At 40.7% G+C, this 18,723-nt stretch overlaps 3 protein-coding genes across 4 annotated transcripts in view; 1 reads left to right on the forward strand and 2 right to left on the reverse strand.

Annotated features, from left to right (window-relative positions):
• LOC112571575 (neuromedin-U receptor 1-like) overlaps positions 1–1,751 on the reverse strand; it is a 71,153-nt gene extending 69,402 nt beyond the window's left edge. The window contains exon 1 of one of the 2 annotated variants that reach the window (XM_025250655.1): positions 1,623–1,751. The gene's annotated coding sequence lies outside the window, so the exon portion shown is untranslated. The remainder of the gene's footprint in view (positions 1–1,622) is intronic. The other variant, XM_025250654.1, reaches the window with a different exon arrangement.
• LOC112571577 lies at positions 77–8,883 on the forward strand. Its single transcript, XM_025250657.1, has 9 exons — positions 77–122; positions 606–695; positions 1,015–1,096; positions 1,636–1,737; positions 2,505–2,618; positions 3,118–3,237; positions 4,822–4,929; positions 5,348–5,440; positions 7,202–8,883. Exons 2-9 carry the CDS (start codon positions 693–695, stop codon positions 7,348–7,350), a joined length of 771 nt encoding a protein of 256 aa, XP_025106442.1. The 5' UTR covers positions 77–122; positions 606–692; the 3' UTR covers positions 7,351–8,883.
• Positions 7,684–18,610, reverse strand: LOC112571576 (haloacid dehalogenase-like hydrolase domain-containing 5). Its single transcript, XM_025250656.1, has 8 exons — positions 18,436–18,610; positions 17,635–17,844; positions 16,364–16,567; positions 15,928–15,964; positions 15,268–15,442; positions 13,351–13,396; positions 12,189–12,328; positions 7,684–11,379 (listed from the first exon to the last, which is right to left on the reverse strand). Exons 3-8 carry the CDS (start codon positions 16,544–16,546, stop codon positions 10,869–10,871), a joined length of 1,092 nt encoding a protein of 363 aa, XP_025106441.1. The 5' UTR covers positions 16,547–16,567; positions 17,635–17,844; positions 18,436–18,610; the 3' UTR covers positions 7,684–10,868.
• Between the last annotated feature and the right edge of the window lie 113 nt (positions 18,611–18,723).

Raw genomic sequence — 18,723 nt, forward strand, 5'->3', positions numbered from 1 at the left:
TGTTGCAGGATTTACTACGCCGGCACCTAATCAGTATGACGTGAAGGAGTGTCAGCGTCATCGGGCACCTGTCACAGTCATCACCGGCTTGCCGCCCGCCGGGAAGAAAAAAACATGGCCAGGTGAGAAACTAAAGGGACAGGATCACGTCCAGGCCCTCCATTTTCAACAATCCTTTTTTTTTTTTTGTGACTGTTGAGTAAGAGAACGGTAACCTGTACTCTCCATCCACTGGTATTGAACATTTTGAATTTAGGAGGATATTCAACAAACAAGAAAGACATTAGGAGACCATGATTACACAGTCTTTATCTTCTCAACATATAGCAGCAAGTGTCTATTGTATGTGTGTGTGTTAGAGCACTGGCACTTGACACCCACTGACACGCCGGTTCGATACCCGTTAGGCACAGCAAACTTCTTCCAGTCGACCAAGGTGTCCGGAACGGGTACCTGACTACATATATAGGACATTATACTAGGCAACGAGGGAGAGGAGATAAATGTCACCTGCACATAAAGCTAGCTCCTAAAATTTAGGGTCTGGAACACCTCACACCCCAACGACCTTTACCTTTACTGTCTAATGTACTTGTTTGTTCCAGCACCCTGCGATTACTTCCCCATTAATCAGAGCAAAAGTCCAGGAGGCGTGTCGATGGGCACCACCTATTTCACAAAAGATAGAAACAATGGTGAGAAAGCTGTTTATCTGATAGCCATAACTCTTCCTTTCTGGGACTGTCGTCTTCACTTGAGTACTCAAGTTATTCCCCTGTAACGGTGCACCTTCAGAAATGATGACAAGTCCGTGCGATATAGGTGCGAGCGTGTATATGTGTGTGTGTGTTTCTTTATTTCACCGCCATGTTTCAGTATCTGCAATAATACAGATATCTGATCTATAATAAAGCTAGATTTGTGTGTATTAAACACTGTTTCAGCACCTGTACCTCTCTCTATATATATAAAACACTGTATTTCAGTGCCTGTGTACTTAACATTATGTTTCAGTACCTGGACCCAAGTATGACATACCACAGCTCATGGGCACTGGTCCGTCATTTACTATGGCTTATGCTCGAGAGCCGAAAATGTAAGACACGACGCAATGACATCTTTTGTATTTTAACATGTCTTTAAAAAAAAACCGTCAGTTCTTTCTGGTCTGCACGCTATAAAAAAACAATCACAACAATACCCATAAGGTTTGATGTCAGCACTTCACATGCATCATGTACTTACATGTTCTTCCTCGAAAACTGTACACTAGCTTGTGTTTACATCAACAATCACACAGCTAGCATTCAGTCTCATGATACACACTAGCTGTGTTTACATCAACAATCACATACCTAGCATTCAGTCTCATGATACACACTAGCTTAAACCTACATCAACCATCACACACCTAGCATTCAGTCTCATGATACACACTAGCTTGTATCTACATCAACCATCACACAACTAGCATTCAGTCTCATGATACACACCAGCTTGTGTTTACATCATCCGTTAAACCACGGAGTTATATTAAGTGGTTAAACTAAACGCCGAAAGCATCGAACATCGTTCCCCTTAATCTGGAAGCAGTTGATGTCAGAAAGTGAGTGGTTTCTTACGTGATGTCTTCAGGTGAGAGGCGAGCCCCGTCGCCAGGTTACTACATGCCAGAACGCACGTACTCGCACAAGGAGAAGACCGCCATGCACACCATCTTGCCTGAGAGAACCCCGGGTACTCTCACCCTCCACCCTGTCTGTAGAACTCACACGGCAGTTTCACACCACCACAGTCGGTAGTACACAGTGAGCCTTAGAACAGTCCTACACTCCCAGTGTTGGTAGTATTCACAAAGTGTATTGAAAGTAGTCTTACACTGTAGCGCAGTGACCTTGTACGGTGTGACTAATAGTATCTGCTAATCACTACCACACAAAACCCCGACACCCTAACTGTGTGCCATCTGGCTGGCTGCTAAATGGATAACCCTCCAGTCTATTGATTGCTTGATAACAAATCATTTGCTGGCACATGTCTATACCATCCGTGATATCCGTCTATACCATCTTGAGCTGCTTAATTGCTGGTTGTTTGTGTGTAGACATACAACATTGTGTTGTTTTCTACTTACATCTCTAGATAGCCATCTTGCGAACAGTCAGTCTGCGTGTTGTTTTCCTTTTTGTTTATAGATGATTCTGCATCGCTGTTTGTCATCTTTTTATGTGTTGTTTTGTAGTTTACAAATGATACTGTAGGGCTAGAAGACGCCTTATCTGTGTAGTGGTCTATGTTCACAGGATATTGTATCACTTTAGGACAGCGTGATTGATTGTGTAGCCAATTAATCTGTGATGTTAAGTGACTTTTGCCGACTTTTCGTCACACAACGACTTGCCACTGTGTAGCTGAGCTGTGCCTGGTGTGTCTGATTAAAGTGTGTAACGAAAAGACTCAACAGTTCTATAGGCGTGTTGTAAGTGGACTCTTGTCTCATCCAGAAGTGAAGCCAGGACCCAACGCCTACGACACGCGGCCCAAGCGGCCCAAGCGCGTGGGCTTCTCCATCCGCAGCCGCACAATCCCGACCTACCCCGCCAGCATCAACGGCATCGGTATGTACCCTGGGGTGAGGGGCACTGGACAGTGCTTGATTGTGTGTGGTGTTTGCTACACCTGGTACACCTTCTTGATGGTGTGCAGTGTTTATTACTCCTGGGTAGTGTTCGTCCTTACTTGTGTGCGGTGTTTGTTACACCTGTGTAGTGTTCCTTATTGATTGTCTGTAGTATTCTACCTCGGTTGTATGTAGTGTTCTCTCTTCATTATTTCTATCAATTCTTAATTGTGCCTGTATTTGATTTTATTTTTCGTTTAGTACGGTTGTTTATTGTTTTATAGATCTGTCCCTCATATGCTGTCCATGTTTCGTTCTTGTTCTTAGGCGCTAAGAGCAAACTCCTTAGGAGTGTGAGTATGCGCTTTACAAATTTTGTATTTGTTGTTGTTGTTGTTGTTGTTGTTGTTGTTGTTGTTGTTGTTGTTGTTGTTGTTGTTGCTCATGCCCTGTATGAGGAAATGTACCTTGTTAACTTTCTTTCTTACTTGTTGCAGACAACACTCTGAATAAAGGTTCCCCTGGGCCAGCCGCCTACTTCCCTCACCATATCGGCGACATTGGAGAAGAGAAGAGAGGTCCGGACTTTGGCCGCCAGTACCTCAAGCTGGAGGACGGTCTGTGCTTGACGTTAAATGAAAATGACCGGTTTTATTTATGTAGTATGAAGACATACTCGCCTGGATATAAAGTGTGTGTGTGGTGGTGGGAAGCTAAACCACAAATTGCTCATTCACCTCCGCACGTACAAGGGAAGGCATGCACGCATACACACTCGTAGACTGCACACCCTCCCTCACACACACACACAGCTCCATCCTTGCGTTCGCTCTTCTCCTTATTGTGGCGCCATCTTTAGGTAGTAGCGCAGGGTGAGGGTGAGTATATTGCTCCTCACACCTGCTAGTTAAGGCCTGAATGTGTGACTCATTATTCTAAATCATGTAATGTCATATCCGGCAAGCTGGCTTGTAAGGACCGCACGTTTCCCGTGTCAAATGTCGTCGTGTTCAAGCAACCTTCACTGATCGAACAAACGATAGAAGTCCGCGAGCTGATGTGTGGCGATACCACTGATCACGTGACTGATGTTGCCGGCGGTGTTGTTTTGCGGCTAGATGACAAATCACTTCAACGGGATATTAATGTATTTTAGCCTGCGACTTTAAAAGAAAAAGTGTGTAAATAACGTCCTCGGGTTAGGGTCAATCAATGAGCTTACCACTCCAAAACTGAAACATTTCCGTGAACAGAGAAATTCCCGGTACCTAGACAGGAAAATAACATGTTATTTGTGCTGTAAGAGAGAGGCTGCAGGTTTCATTGCCTCCGTTTTATCTGTCCGGATACTTTTCGTTTTGAGTGGTGCCATCTCTTTCGTCTGATTTGGTCGGTCCCCTAATGGCCCACCCTCAGGAAGCCAGGAGAAAAGCCTCTCGTAAACAGCAGAAAAGTGGTATTCGAGAAAAATGTAGAGGCCTGGAGGTAGGAGAAGGAAATTGATGTTTTACGCCGAGCCAGCGACTAAGGTTTATACCACGGCAAAGCAGCCAGTCTTGTAAACAGCTGACACATACAAAGAACAGCTTGCCCGAGACGAGAGTTGAACCCGGGACAGCCAACCTTCACTGCATTAGAGACAGGCGGGGTAAGGGTGGGGAGAGCGAGAAGATGGCAGCAGCTGTGGATAATCCAGCTCCAGTCACACCTGCTGCATCACCTTTCGGTGCATAATTCGAGAACGTTCTCAGAAACAGTATCCTACAACAGGCTAACAATTTGCGCACTATCTGGTCACGAGATCTCTAAATAGTCGATCGAGGGTCAATTTGTCAAATCTGAAAATATACATCACTGCATGGTTAATTGATTGGTGGGTGGGTCTGGTGGGTCTGGAGGGTGGCTGGGTTTTGTTTAGTAGTAGCTGAGGCTACATCGCAGTGGTCAAGTCCAGGAACCACATTCAGCGGCGAGATCTGAAGCCCCAGCCTCTGATCTTCCTGTCACCGTTGCACCACCAAACCGCTCTTTCCCCAGTTTCTCTTCCCGGAAGCTTTGAGAAGTCACAGACCGAAAAGTACATAATCACATTTCCTGATTGTCCCTCTCAATCTGTTTTTCACTTTTCACAAGAATGTTGACCATGTGCAACTGTCGTCCCAGGCTCTTGGCTAGCCACTGAGACTGTTGTTGTCTGGCAGGACCGAGGCCGGCTCCATGGGACTACGGTGCCATAGACTGCAAGACTCTGTCCACCAAGCCTCGAGCACCTGCATACACATTGCCCGCTAGGTGCCATGATAAAAAAGGTATACAGCGTGTTACTTGGTTTGTTACAATCACTGTAAAAGCCAACATTCTCTTCGGCTATCTTTCAACAAGTGCACACTTGCTGTTATCAACATCTTTCTTCCTTCTCTGTAAATCTCTTCTAAGTGCTTGTTGTTTGTGTGACTCTCTCTCTCTCGTGTCTAATTTCAAGCTTCATGTGCTTCATAATGCAGGTAATACATAAACCATGTAACACAGGTTCATCCCATACTCAACTGTCCTGGAATGATGTGCGATTTTATCAGAGCAGCAGCGTGTTATGTTTGGGGAATTCTGCATGCGTGTGACGTAGCTCTTTGGTGGGTTCTCTCGCGCAAACGAAACTGAGCAAGATTAAAGGCAACCTGGCAACTGTAAGTCATGAAGGGTCTCTCAGCTGACAGTGCTTGCATTCAGCTTCCGGCTCTCCTGGTCCTAGCGACTACGCTCCCCAGATGATCGACACCAGACTCGGGAACACGATGACGGGAAGGTGGACAAATCCCAGGCGTAAGTCTCGTCACTCCATTGACACTAACACTGGCACGAAATGCCTTTCTTGGGTTCGGGGAGGAATAGAGGTCAGATGACGTAAGTGCTTCAACACAAGTAAAAACGGACGTTGTTGTAAGACATCATCTCACTTAATGTGTGGTCAAGGTAAAAACTTTATGTGAGGGCGGTATCTATCTCCTCTCCCTCGCTGACTTACCATCTCAAACCCTCAGTAAAGTCAGGTACCCATTCAGCTGACAGACTAGGGGTATCGAACCGGCGCGCCTCTAGAATTTGGACGTCAGTACTCTAAACACTCGGCTACCCCCTTTCTCAATTTGATGATGAAATAAGGCTAAAAGAAAAAGCATTGTCAAGATATACGACTAATGCTCGAAACAATAACATTGCTTTTGGCAATGCTAGTTAATGGGTGGGTCAGGTTCTGGCGAAGAAATTACCACAATATAGACAGAAATGCAGTGTCATTAGTTAACGTCAGTTATTTATGTTAACCATAATTTCTAATCCATGTGAAGGCAAAGGACGCGATGTCGATGACGCGAGATATAAAAGATAGAAAGGGACGTAATGTCTGACCCACCGAGCTCGCAGTTGGAGCAGACGATGTAATTCTCACGGTCAAGTCAGTAAAGTCTGGTCGTCGTATCGCCCCTCCAAAAATCGTTGGTCGAGGTGGTGACAGATGTCCAGGGTTGCATCTGGCTGCTGGCAGGCCACATTTTGTCGGCTTGACCGTCTTTGACAAGAATGCCAGCCAAGGTCCGTTGTTACTGGTTGCTTACATCGGCGCTGTCACTGATTTATGTAATTTAGTCTTTCAACGCCTTGACATACAAAGAAAAGGAAGACGTTAATCTGGCTGCCTCTCAAATTTCGTGACAAGCTGGATTCCTGAGCTGATAGGTGAAGACTCGACATGAATACTAACCCTGTAGTGTCTCCTATTAATGAATATTCGATTATTGACTTTCATACGTTCACATTGCTATGTATTCAAGAATATGGTCATGAAAGTACTTTGCCTATAAAAGGAAATTTAGTCACTGACGATCAAATACAAATGTGGATACACGAAAACCCTTCTGGGCGCGTATTCACCAAGACCGTGGAACGATTGTGTCACCAAATCGCGAAAACGTTGACACTCTTGCCCCGAAATCTTTCTGGAGAGCACTTGTGGGACGATCCCAGCAAACACCAAAATTAGCCCAAGAGTAGCGTTGTCTTGGCTTGTATATACACGTGCGAGACGACAGTCATAATTCTAGGATGTCTCCCAGAACGCTGTAAGGACGCAAGAAGACCCACAGACGTGTGGTCTAACTTAGCGGGCATGTGCGTTCATACAGACTGCCGTCGTGCATGTATGACTGATGAGTTATTAATGCATTATTGAACTCTGCTGTATTATGGCCGATACGGAGAGAGCAGACGACTTCCGGTGGAGCTGCAGTAACACCGCCGGCGTGCAGCCTCATCGTCGTCCTTGTTGACTGAGACACTAGTGCGCCATGCATTGTCTCTCCCGATGTTATCAGCAGCAGCGCGTGGTCCCCTGGAGAGTCTTCAAGTCACCGCTGGCAACGTTAACGATGATTTCCACTCCATTCAGTCGTGATTTACTAACCTCATATTGCCCCATCGTAAAAAAAAAAAACAAACCTTTTACTGACATCCGTTGGTCATTAATGCCACCATTTTATCAGTTCAATATCAGCATTGTCCCTTCATTTCTCCACTGACTGATTGCAGCCCCGGTCCTCCCTGGTTATGAATACCCGCCGAATGGAGTGACGAAGAACGGCTTGAGCCGCTTCTCTGGCTTCACCTTCAGCAGTCGCCGCAGCCCTCAAATCTTTAACCCCCTCTCACGCAGGCCGAGATCTGCACGTGCCGACTGACCGCCGCTCAGCCTCCAGTTCAGAAGAGTCAAGTACGTAGGAGCCTTGCCTTCACATCAATAACGGCTGAGAGGAAGAGAGCCGTGAATTGCAAATATACTGCCTTTTGCACGACTAATGGCTACAACGTGAAACCTATAGTTTGTCTGTAGGAAGTGACAAAGGCACACACATATATTGTTCATGCTGGTAAGGAAATGCATGCTAGTATTTTAATGTAGAAAGATAAGGAGGATGTTGATTAATGAATTTACAATCATTCCATCTTTCTTGTGAAACACAATGCCTTGGGATCACCACCAGTCCCCTCAAGAAACAAGGCAATTCTTGACAGATGATATCCTGAAACAGCTTTATTCAAGATTTGCCTCACATACTCCATAATTAATAGCCACTTGCACCAAGAAATCCATAAGAAATATCTAAAGTGTAATAAAAACATTGTTAATAACTCCTACCTTTTGGCATGGTTTGTCTGAACCTATAATACAAAAAACTGACAGCAGCAAAACATATTTCACTCATATGCATCTTTCAAGGAAATGTACAATTGTATCCATTTATTAAAAAAAATGATGTATAAAATCCAAAGCGCTAGTCGTCATATCTGCATGTTAAAGATCCATGAGAGTTATATATTTAAAAGATGCATTAGTTAACTCTTTCATGGTGCTACTTTTCCTAAAACTTTCCAGAAAAACAAAAGTAGTTAAAGATAGTCAAGTGTCTCAAACTGTCACACATGCATACCTACACATCAATACAAATGTGCACACACTCACAAATGTGTGCATGCATGCATACTTCCTTGCATCAATGCAAGCAGATATCCACCTTCCTTGAAAAATTGACAAAGAGCTTTTACACCCACGAACAAATTTTTTTCTGAAAAACATATTTGCACTGGAATTCACCAATAAGATCAAAGACAAAACAAAGCCCTTTTGTGCTCTATATGCAAAGCATTGCACAACAAAATATTCTACAACACATGAAAAATAAAAGCAAAGAGTAAACATAAATACAGACATTCAGATCTAATAAAGCATGTCTTTTCCACTGCTTTATAGACACAAAAGATTTAATTAATATTAGGGTTGTGTACCACACATTCATCATCAAGAAGCAAAAGCCTGCTTTCTTGCTCTACGCATGAAAATGTCATGAGCATCAAGAGCAACAAACCACACATACACAATACTACAGGCATGTGCCTACATAAACAAGTGGTTGCATGTATTTACATACTGAGGTTTTAATCCCATGAATAATACTCTCAGAATGTATATATCTCAAAAATACATAGTTTGAAAAAAGATAACAACATGCATTCCTAGCTTTTCTTTCCACAAATTATGCCATATTTCATAAAAAAATCATATTCAGATCATCTGAAGATTTGCTGTCCTACTTAATGACAACTATCTATAAATGATGTAAGAAGTTGAGAAGCAATAAGAAAAACAGTTTTATAGAGACAAGAAAATATTAAATGAAATTTTAAGGTCTTCTTCAAAATCTTTACTTTCAATATACAAAAACAAGCTTAAAATGGCACAGTGCTATAGTATAATTAAATGATTTGTTAAATGAAACAGCTGATATGTGTATACGTGTGAGAGAGAGTCATGGGTTCAGATCTTGCCATGAGACACTGATTCACAGGCTGGCACCAGCTTCCTTTGTCTACTCAATTACCTCCCATACATCCCCTTCTCCTAGCAGTGTGAAATCACTTTCCCAAGAAAAAAGCCCAACAACCTCATTTGAATGCATTTCAATGCTTCTAAACAACTCCTGTTTGCCACCAGTCTGTGTAACAATGTGAGTTTTGTTCCTTGCACTGTTGGTAAGGGATAACAATTCAGTTGATAAAAAGTACAAAGAGTTGCAAGGGGATAGAAAATATCAAATAACCAATATCACAAGACAAAACCAGGTCATAGAGATTATAACAGAGATGGCTCAGTAATCATGTGAATGGAACAACTTGTCAGGTAAAAGGATCAATTCTTATGAAGACTCTTATCTCAAACTATAGAAAAATCTAACTGGCTTGTAAGTTATAGCCTTTTTTATAACATTCACAATGTCTATAAAAAAGTTGAGTTTTATAACATGATTTAATTCAGAATGTCTATTCAAAAATTTGACTTTTATAACAATATTCTTTCAGTGATTGGTGATTGTCATCAGAGGCAGCCTTAGCAGTAAGTGGGGCCCTGGGCGAGTGTCATATGCAGGGCTGAGAGCCACAAGTGTACCTTACTACAAGAATCTCCTATCGCGGGGTCCCCCTTCAAGCACAGGGCCTGGGCTAGTTGCCCCAGTCGCCACCCCAAAGGCTGCCTCTGATTGTCATGAAAGTGGTAGCTATCACTAAGACCACTTGACAAATTTTTATCTTACCTGACTGCTATAAATACATCAACACCCAAGTCTGCATTATAGAACTTTTTTTAACAACAGTTTTACAACTGTTTATCATACAGCCTGAATACACAACATAATTTCTGCCCTTCTTTTGAGATCACCACGTTTCAATCTTCATGTTGTAGCAGACCACACTCTGCTAGCTGTGGAGGTCAAGCAAAGAGTATTATTAGTTAACACTGAGTGGTAGGTGATGATGAGATTTCAGAAGGAAAGTATGTCATGACCCCAGCTGCTCTCTGCTGATACTGACCAGTGAGTGCATGCAGCCCCAGGTAATATGATAAAATGGGAAACAGCCCAGGAGATTTGATACTGACCAGTCAATGCATGCAGAGACAACCCTGGAGAAAATTATGATGAAATGAGAAACAAAAGATGACAACAGCAATATTTACAGCTGACTACTTCTCATGGTAAGTGATTTAAAAGACCACTGATCCAGCAGAAAGAAAGAGTTATGCATTTTCACAAGCAGTTTTTTTTTTAAATTACATGGTCAGAGCATGCCTCAATGCAACAGCATTTTTAACACCCTTTCAAGCCGTCAATAGTCAAATTAAATTTTTAAAGGTGTTTTTCTTACTATAAATACCAGTACCAATAAATACAACTAATAAAATATGTGGCACTTAACACTTGCCAGTCAAAATGGTCATAAAGAGATAAAATTTCATTTTCAATCAAAATTGTAAAACATAGTAATGGCTTGACACAAAGGAATTTATAAAATACAGGCACACCTTTGAAGGTCTGTGCCTGGCTGCATTGAGGAAGAACTAAAAAAAACTATACCACGACAGAAAACAAAAGCTGATGTGTCTTGCTGTCTCCTCCTACTCACTCCATATATTTCAACATCGTTGTCATAACCAACACAAACAACACAGTTGTAACAGGCATGAACAATTCTGCTCCTTAACACCGAGTGAAAGGGGTTGACAGCCAACCACTCAAAATAAATATCAAGTGCAAGGTGCAGAGAGGTATAAAATCTGGTTCTTTTCCTTTTAACTGTACATAAAAACTGTAAGGTCCATAAAAGTAAACATCACAGGGAAAATTGCTTCACTGATAAGAGGACATTAAGTCTCTGGATTTTGTGTAATAGCTCCTCCATGTTCCATCACCAGACGCACTGCTTCTAGCACATTGGACACTATGTGGCTGGGCTGCTTGAGGTCCGGATCAATGACAAAGTCTCGATGATTGTGGTTTGATATACGATGATTTTTAAGGTTAAATAGGTCCATTTCTTTGCTGAAGACTCCTGTACAAACAAGTATAGATTCACACTGCCGAGTATAAATTCCATTTTGTCCGCTGGTGTCTTCTTCTTCCTCTACAACTAACTGTCGTGACATCTCTTCTATTGACGCATCTTTGTCTATATGGTGTATATGCTCTTCACTCCCTATCACTTCCTCCTCCTCTTCATCAATGAACTCTCCATCACTCTGAGCTCGCCGCAGTTTTGTTTTTATGCTTGTTCCCTGAGATGAAGCAGAGGATTGCAACATCACACGATGTGCATGTCTTTTCTTCAAGTAGCGACTGTACAGGTTACCACCATATATATCTGTCTCTGGGTTGTCCCTAAACACACACACACACCATATACAATGAAATGTTATGAAAAAGCAGAAAAATCAATACAGAAATAACGAGAATCAAATTAATAAAAGACAGATAGCATAAAAGTTTTAAGACATGTTGCATCAAAACACAGCTGCCAGTTGCACCAGACTGCTTGAACATGTAGCCACATACTTTTATCTACTCACAGGTGCAAGGTAGCATGTTTCAGAGAATATCTTTTTAATACAGTTGTCAGTTTGTGCCAAGATATGCTGCCTGAAATATTGCATAGGCTATACTTCTATGAAATGAAAGGAAGTTGTAAAATTGTACTGAAGCATTTGTTTGCTGAATACTGATGACGGTGTCTATATTCATAAAACAGCAGTTACAGATTATTAATGGTTGCAAGAAACCTGTATTTTTGACCATTTCAGTAAGTTCTACATTTTACACAGCAACTGCATTGCCAGTGACAACCATGAGATGCCAAGAAAATGTCTTAAATCCCTTTTTATCTGCAAGACTGGATGTAAACTAAAAACATAGAAGCCTTCTCTCAAATTAGTGTTAATGTCAGCCATTTCTTTCATCAGGATGTCCAATAAGGAGGTTCATCTTTGACATATTAAAAATATTGCAGGCTAAACAGCACATTTCTCCAACTTTCCCAAAGTGAATACAGTTTATCCCAATATGCTTGCCAGTTTATCAAAAACAGTGTGCATTTTATGCTGCAAAACCTTGTTTGATAAATTTGCAATATATAGCATACAATTTATCCAAGCACATTTCAACACTTTTCCAGAGGTGATATACCAACTTACCCTATACAGTATATAGTTTCAATGCCATCAATACCAAGCTGCTTCGCCTGTTGATGTAGCAGATGGTCAGCATGATGATATGTAATCTCACTAGGCTTCCCAATCAGTGCTGTATACTTCAACTCACGGCCAGATATTTTCTTTCAGACAAAAGAACATACTCTAATCTTTCCTTTACAAACACTAAGTAAATAGATGATGCAAATCTGTGAAGAAAATCAGGAGGTTATATAAAGAATTATGATTTTAGATTAAAAGAACTTCATCATTCGCTCTATATGATGATAATTATTATAATAAATGTTTATTTGTATAGAACTCTACCACAACATGCCCTAAGGCAATGCTTAACACCAATCCATTAACACGACAAATATATGCATGTAATGTTTTACACATCAAACTTTTAACAATAAATAATGGCAACAATGAAAACTTCAGTCCAGACTAAAGTAATTCTTTAGATGTTTTGTGAACAAACGTTTCTTAAATGCATGTTATCAGATGCTGGTGTCATACAATGGAAGGAATTCCGCACGTTCATGCTAATGGGTGAAACTGTGTTCACCAAATGCATTTGTCTTGATTCTTGGGATAGAAAGGAGGTGATTGTAAAACTATGGTGTTGCATACTTGGGATGTATGGAGTTAAAAGATCAGAAACGTGAGGACCAAAACCTGTACAGAAGCTGATGTAAAGTGGATCCGGTTTATATTCTATGTGAGGATGTACAGGAGAATGGAGAATACAAAGAAAAGGTTTTGAATAATCTTATTTCCTTGCTTGGAGAATAAGTTCTGCTGCAAAGTTCTGGAACTTTTGAAATTTATTGACAAGGCACAGAAGACTACCAGACAAAGGAGAATTACAGCAGTAATAAAACAGTAGTTCAAAAAAGCAAAAACATATATTACCAAATGTGATAAGGGCTATTTTTTGTTGTTTGTATTTATAAAATAAACAAAATAGGGTATAAGGAGCCCCCAAAATCAAAAGTGTTAATGCTGAAAGCTGTCCCACAACCAACACAGTCTAGGTCCTATGCAGAAGGTAACACTCAAAGCCCAATATACCATCGACACTAGTGAGGCAATTGAACAAAGTTGAATGATCTATCACAGCACATGCAAGTTTTATTAGGTTTTTGGGTTTTATTTTTACCTGATACAGTCCTTCCAGTGCATGTAAGAAGCAACCATGACCAAACCTTCAGAGACAAAAACATCTGTAGGTGACTATATATTTCACAGTTTTATTTGTGCTGACAAATTATCATTCTATAGCAGCGGTTCTCAACCTTTTACATGTGGCGACCCCCCTGACGAACACGGTACGTCCGCGACCCCTTGCCAGCTAGGTCGGTGGACGGGGGTGGGGGTGGGAGCCTTAGCTAACCTCGAACGCCGCGTCGAGGAAATCAACAACGGAAGAACAAAGTTCGTATCTGCAAGAAGTATAACTGTTAATGAAATTTTACTAAAGCAATTCTGTGTGCTAATAAATATTATTTATTGACACTCACTTTGATTAATGAGAAGGTTGAGCCTGCTTGCTGTTGCATAGAGAAGCGAACCTGGGTGCGATGTTCTACCCACTGCTATTCGCAGCTCAGCCTCTGCGTCCACACGATTTCTGTATTGAGACTTCAGTGCTGCCAATGCTGAAATCCTTGCTCACACATATATGAAGTTGAAATGGCAGAAGAACTTTCATTGCTTCTCAGAAAGCACCGTTGACGCTAATCCAGAATTTTGCACTGGTGTGTTTGGAAGACCATTTTCAGGGATTGGTCACTCGAAAGGTCGATGCTCTTCTTCTTGCGTGGACAACCCGCTAGGATCAGCCAGAAATGGATTACGAATCCAATCGTATTTAGTCACATCAATTTCAGCGAAATAATGCTGAACCTTTCTTGCAGTCCGCTTAGATGGGCAATATTACCTTCTTCACCTGATCAAGATTCAAGTTAAGTCAGCCTTGCACTTACACAAGCATGGAACATATCAAAATATTTTCTTGGAGTATCTTCTGCGTCCACAACGAAATGTTTCGGACAAAGCATTCATCTTGTCAGTTGTTGTAATATGGTGGTGTTCCTTGTCTGGTCATGGCCTTCTGTCAGGACTATAAGAGTACTAGGACGTGCGAAGAAAGGGTGTGAATGATGGACGTTTCCTGAATGCGTGCCTTTTACATGTTTTTTAAAAAAGAGAGGTGTGACTGGAGAGGGGAGAGGGAGTCAGCGATGAGAGATTGGGAAGAGAGAGAGGCAAAAGGTGAGAGGAGGAGATTGGAGGCTTAATTGTTGAGAGGGGGATTGTGTTTTGAGTTTTGGAAGTGAGAAGTCACTGCATTGCCGAGACAGTGTACTTGAATAGGGAGAACAGATTTGGAGTTTGATCGTCCTCACCACTCGGTTACACAATGTAAACTAATTTCACTAATACCAGTATAAGAACTTTTTAAAAATGACCACCTTCGCGACCCCCTTGTAGGCACGTCGCGACCCCCCAGAGGGTCGCGCCCCACAGGTTGAGAACCGCTGTTCTATAGCATTAGCATGAGTGTCTCTGCAGCTTCTTAAGCCTTCATCAAAAATGACAACAAAAACTTGAACAGAGCATCACCAAAACCTTCTGCTTGTATATTCTTCTGTTAAATAATTCAGTTTACTAAGTGCTTTATCTACTGATGAACAATAATATTTGCATGGATAGCAGAAATTTTTTTATATTTATAAATATCTTCATACCTTACTGAAAAAACAAAAACCCAAAACTACAAGGCATTAGCAAAATTTTGTATGATTTACACTCAGCAGAGAGACATGTTCATATTTATAAAGTAAACATTAGTGTTTTATGACGTGGAATCTGGTGTTCATTTTTAGCAAGAGGGGTACGAGTATAGTAAGCCACACTTACTAGAGTGTTGTTTCATTAGAATTTATAGTTTTTGTCACGACGTCTATAATGGAAGAAAAAGTAGGCAATAAGAACTGCTCAAGTAAGAAATAAAAACTGTACAAAGATTTTTTTTAATTAGCTACGTTTTTGTATGAGAAACGCAAAAAGCTACCTGGGAGAGGGAGCCTCTGCCATCCATAGAAGGTCCATGTTGCAAGCAAGCACTGGTAGGTGAGGGTACGGCACAGTAGGTAGGGGAGAGTTAGGCTTGCCATTGGTCATTAGTACATCCAGCAGGATCTGTAGAGGCATCTCCCACCTCACAGGTTCACCAAACAGCACAACAGCTGGAGAAGCAGTCAGTATCAAACATTTAACGTATACACAAGCACAACATCTAGAGCAGATAGACAAAATATCAGCCAAACAATTCAAAGCTCGCCAAACAATCTGCCAGACCAATGCCAGCCCTCCCATCTCACAAGCTTTTGTAGTATATAAACTCTTCCCAACACTTGCCAGATCCCACAATCCTCTGTAAGACACATACATTTGCTGATATTTTAATACTATAGCTAGATCTTTTAATTATGAACCCTTATTGTGTATCTGTCTTGGAAATAAAATATAAATCATTTCAATTCACTCTAACTTTATCATTTAAAATTTAATAACACTAATGAATGTGATCTTTCCTTTAACCAAGAAAACAACATATTTTGATCATAGCTATGTCAGTCTAGAACCTGCAGCCACTAGCAAGGTGACAAGGTGATCATTTATCTCTAACAAGAAATTAGCGCTTTGGAAAAGGAATTAAAGCAATTATTACCTTCAATGCATGGGAAAAAATCTTCAAAGGCACACGGCTGAAATAACACGAGTAAAACTAGAAAATTTAAAGAAACTTGTACATGTCCAGCTAAACAATAAGCTCAGCATGCATTCAAATACAGTAACTCAACATTTTAACAAAATTTCTCCACCGCTACTCCTCTTTTGCCTGTTCTTTCTTTCTTCTTGCTTTGGATTAAGGAAGCACAAGTGCACTATCATAAGTATTCCTCTGAAAAGTTTTCAATTAAAAAAAACAAACAAAACATTTAGAAAATAAAAAGAACTCTGACAGTACTAAAAAAAAGAGAGAGGATTGGTCACAGGTAACAACTCTTTGTATTTTCTTTTTTAAAAAAGGAATAAATGTATTAATAAATCAGTAACCAAACAAAGAAATAAAATCTAGTCACTATTTTAGACTAAAAACTTACTGGTGGTCGACGCCTCTTGTGATCCATGACATCTAGATAAGGGAAATATTCAGACAACTCCTCCACAGTAGTCACTTTGGTAAATCCAAGATTCTGAGCAATTTCTCGGATTGGTCCTTGGCCATTAATCAACACATGCTTATCATGGAACTGCTGGAACATCCTCAAGGGACTGTGTGACATTACAACCTGATCCTGAGTGACCTAATGAGTAAGTGGACAAAGATATAGCATGATAGTTATACAAAAGCAGAATGACCTAGCAGAATAATGTCATTGCTACACAAACAAATTCATTGATTTTTTTCTGATAAAACTGTCAGCCTTTGACATCTTTGGACAGTTTCATGGTCTCCAAGAAATCCAAGAAGTCCATATTATCCATAAGCATAATGACAAGATCAATCTTTTCAAAGGACCTTCTGTCAGGCAGCCATATACTAAACTTCACCCATGTCTGCAAAAAAAAGGGCATAACTGTCTAAGAGAGATAGTAACAATTTGCTATTTCCTAAATACAATTTTTATTTACTGGTGACCACACAGCATAGTACACAGATGTTTGAAAAGGTGAACAGTTGAAAGAGAACACTCAATACACTAAACTGGAAGCCAAATAGAGAAGGGAGACATAGGTTTTAGCTTAGTCTTAATGGTTGCACAGTGTAGCTTAACCTAAATTGTGTAGCAGATGTTTTGAGTGAATGTGATCAATCGTGATCTTGCTATCCACATCATTTCTCAAAATGATGGATGCAAATTGCAATACATACAGCAAATCAATAATGAACAGGAGGGACAAAGAGGCACAATAAAACCCACTAATAATACTAAGGTGGCTGCCAAGTGAGCCAAAACAAACAGAAGACAATGGTCTGAGACCCAAGCTCATTGGTTGCCTTGCAAAATGTTTGGGCAACTGCGACATATCAAGAACTTCATGAACCAACATCATCTCCAAAATGTCTCACACATACACACACACACGTAAGCATCAACGAGTATATACATAAACGCACTAAATAAACATGCAAACAAAAGCTGTTTTTCTTTAATCTCAGCTTATGTGACGGTGCAGATATGTCTATATGAGTGTAAGTTGGTTTGGCTTCTTTAGTATCATGACAAATACTGACAGTAAGTCTTGTTCCCTGTTCTGGGTGGGCCATTTAAAAGTAGCCAGTGTCCTGTAATATTTTCAGAGGAGGCAGGCACACCATGTATAATATGTCCCTTAGTTTGAAAGAAAAAAATCATACCATAATACTTACATTGATACCAAGCCATTCAGAAAGTTGGCGTGCTTTGCGGCAACGAAGGCAGTTACCAGCATTAGTAACAAACAGTGCTGGTACCTGAAAGTTGCCATTTTTATCTGTCAGGAGCTGAAAGGCTTCCTTAGCAGATGGTAATAACTTTTTCCCTCGAACTATCACTCCATCGATGTCAAACAGAAAACCAAAACGACAGTTGGGGAGCAGCTGGAATAAAATGAGACCATTCACGTACTCCAACAAAAATAATGCAAAGACAATAATTTAAAATCCTAAATGTTTTCCCTTACTTCAACTTCTCCCTATTTCTGCTTATACAGATCACAGAGCCTATCAATTGTAGACGTTTATAAGAATAAGACACTAATTGTTATGAATCTGCTCTCCACCACTCACAAACCATACAGAAACATGAAAAGCAAACAGAATGCAGGAAACATCCCATTCTCTCCCCCCCCCTCTCTCTCTCTCTGTCAGCAGGATGAAACACAATGGTGTAGATCGTTTTTTTAATTGCATGAACCAAGATGTTCTGCTAGGTACAGCAGCGACCTTGATTTGATGATATGTTGGGAGGTCAAAAGTTGACAAACTTGAGTAAGCCAACATTTAGTTCGTGTCATTGTGACATAAAGTCTATATTGTTCTTCTTATATACGAGAAATCCTCTTTTTGTTGTGGATTACCAAACGATATGAAAATTGGTGTTTATGTTTCACAAATAGATGTCCAAGGGAGGTAACTACATTTCGAAGGTCCTAAACATCGATCAGCTGTACCTGTTTTTAATCGTCTTACCTCGGCATGGAAGTTTCTTATAGAAGGAAGGCAGCTGGCTTCGTATCTTTAATATATGTCTGTGGCAAATTCGAGTGTGACAAACTGCCACAATGGCTCTACTGCTCGCCATTTTGTCAGCTGCTCCAGATCACTGACAGGCCATGACCTTGACATGCACGGGGTCAAGGAGGCGTGGTAAATCGAACCAATCAAGAATCAAAACTTTCTAGCACTGTCACAGCTGACTTGATTTTTTTGACAATATCTTGGTTTTTCTCCATGATAATACAGCCATATTAAAGTATT

This window comes from Pomacea canaliculata, linkage group LG9 (assembly GCF_003073045.1).
Source record: "Pomacea canaliculata isolate SZHN2017 linkage group LG9, ASM307304v1, whole genome shotgun sequence".
NCBI classification, from domain to species: domain Eukaryota; kingdom Metazoa; phylum Mollusca; class Gastropoda; order Architaenioglossa; family Ampullariidae; genus Pomacea; species Pomacea canaliculata.

Excerpts from the sequence above, each read along its gene's own strand:
- LOC112571576 (XM_025250656.1), bottom strand. The coding sequence starts at position 16,546 with ATGTCACACAGTCCCTTGAGGATGTTCCAGCAGTTCCATGATAAGCAT. Across the intron at positions 15,965-16,363 it reads ACAAGAGGCGTCGACCACCA|CCGTGTGCCTTTGAAGATTT; the intron begins GTAAGTTTTTAG and ends GTGTTATTTCAG. Across the intron at positions 11,380-12,188 it reads GAAACTATATACTGTATAGG|GGACAACCCAGAGACAGATA; the intron begins GTAAGTTGGTAT and ends GTGTGTGTTTAG.
- LOC112571577 (XM_025250657.1), top strand. Across the intron at positions 3,238-4,821 it reads GTACCTCAAGCTGGAGGACG|GACCGAGGCCGGCTCCATGG; the intron begins GTCTGTGCTTGA and ends GTTGTCTGGCAG. Across the intron at positions 4,930-5,347 it reads TAGGTGCCATGATAAAAAAG|CTTCCGGCTCTCCTGGTCCT; the intron begins GTATACAGCGTG and ends GCTTGCATTCAG.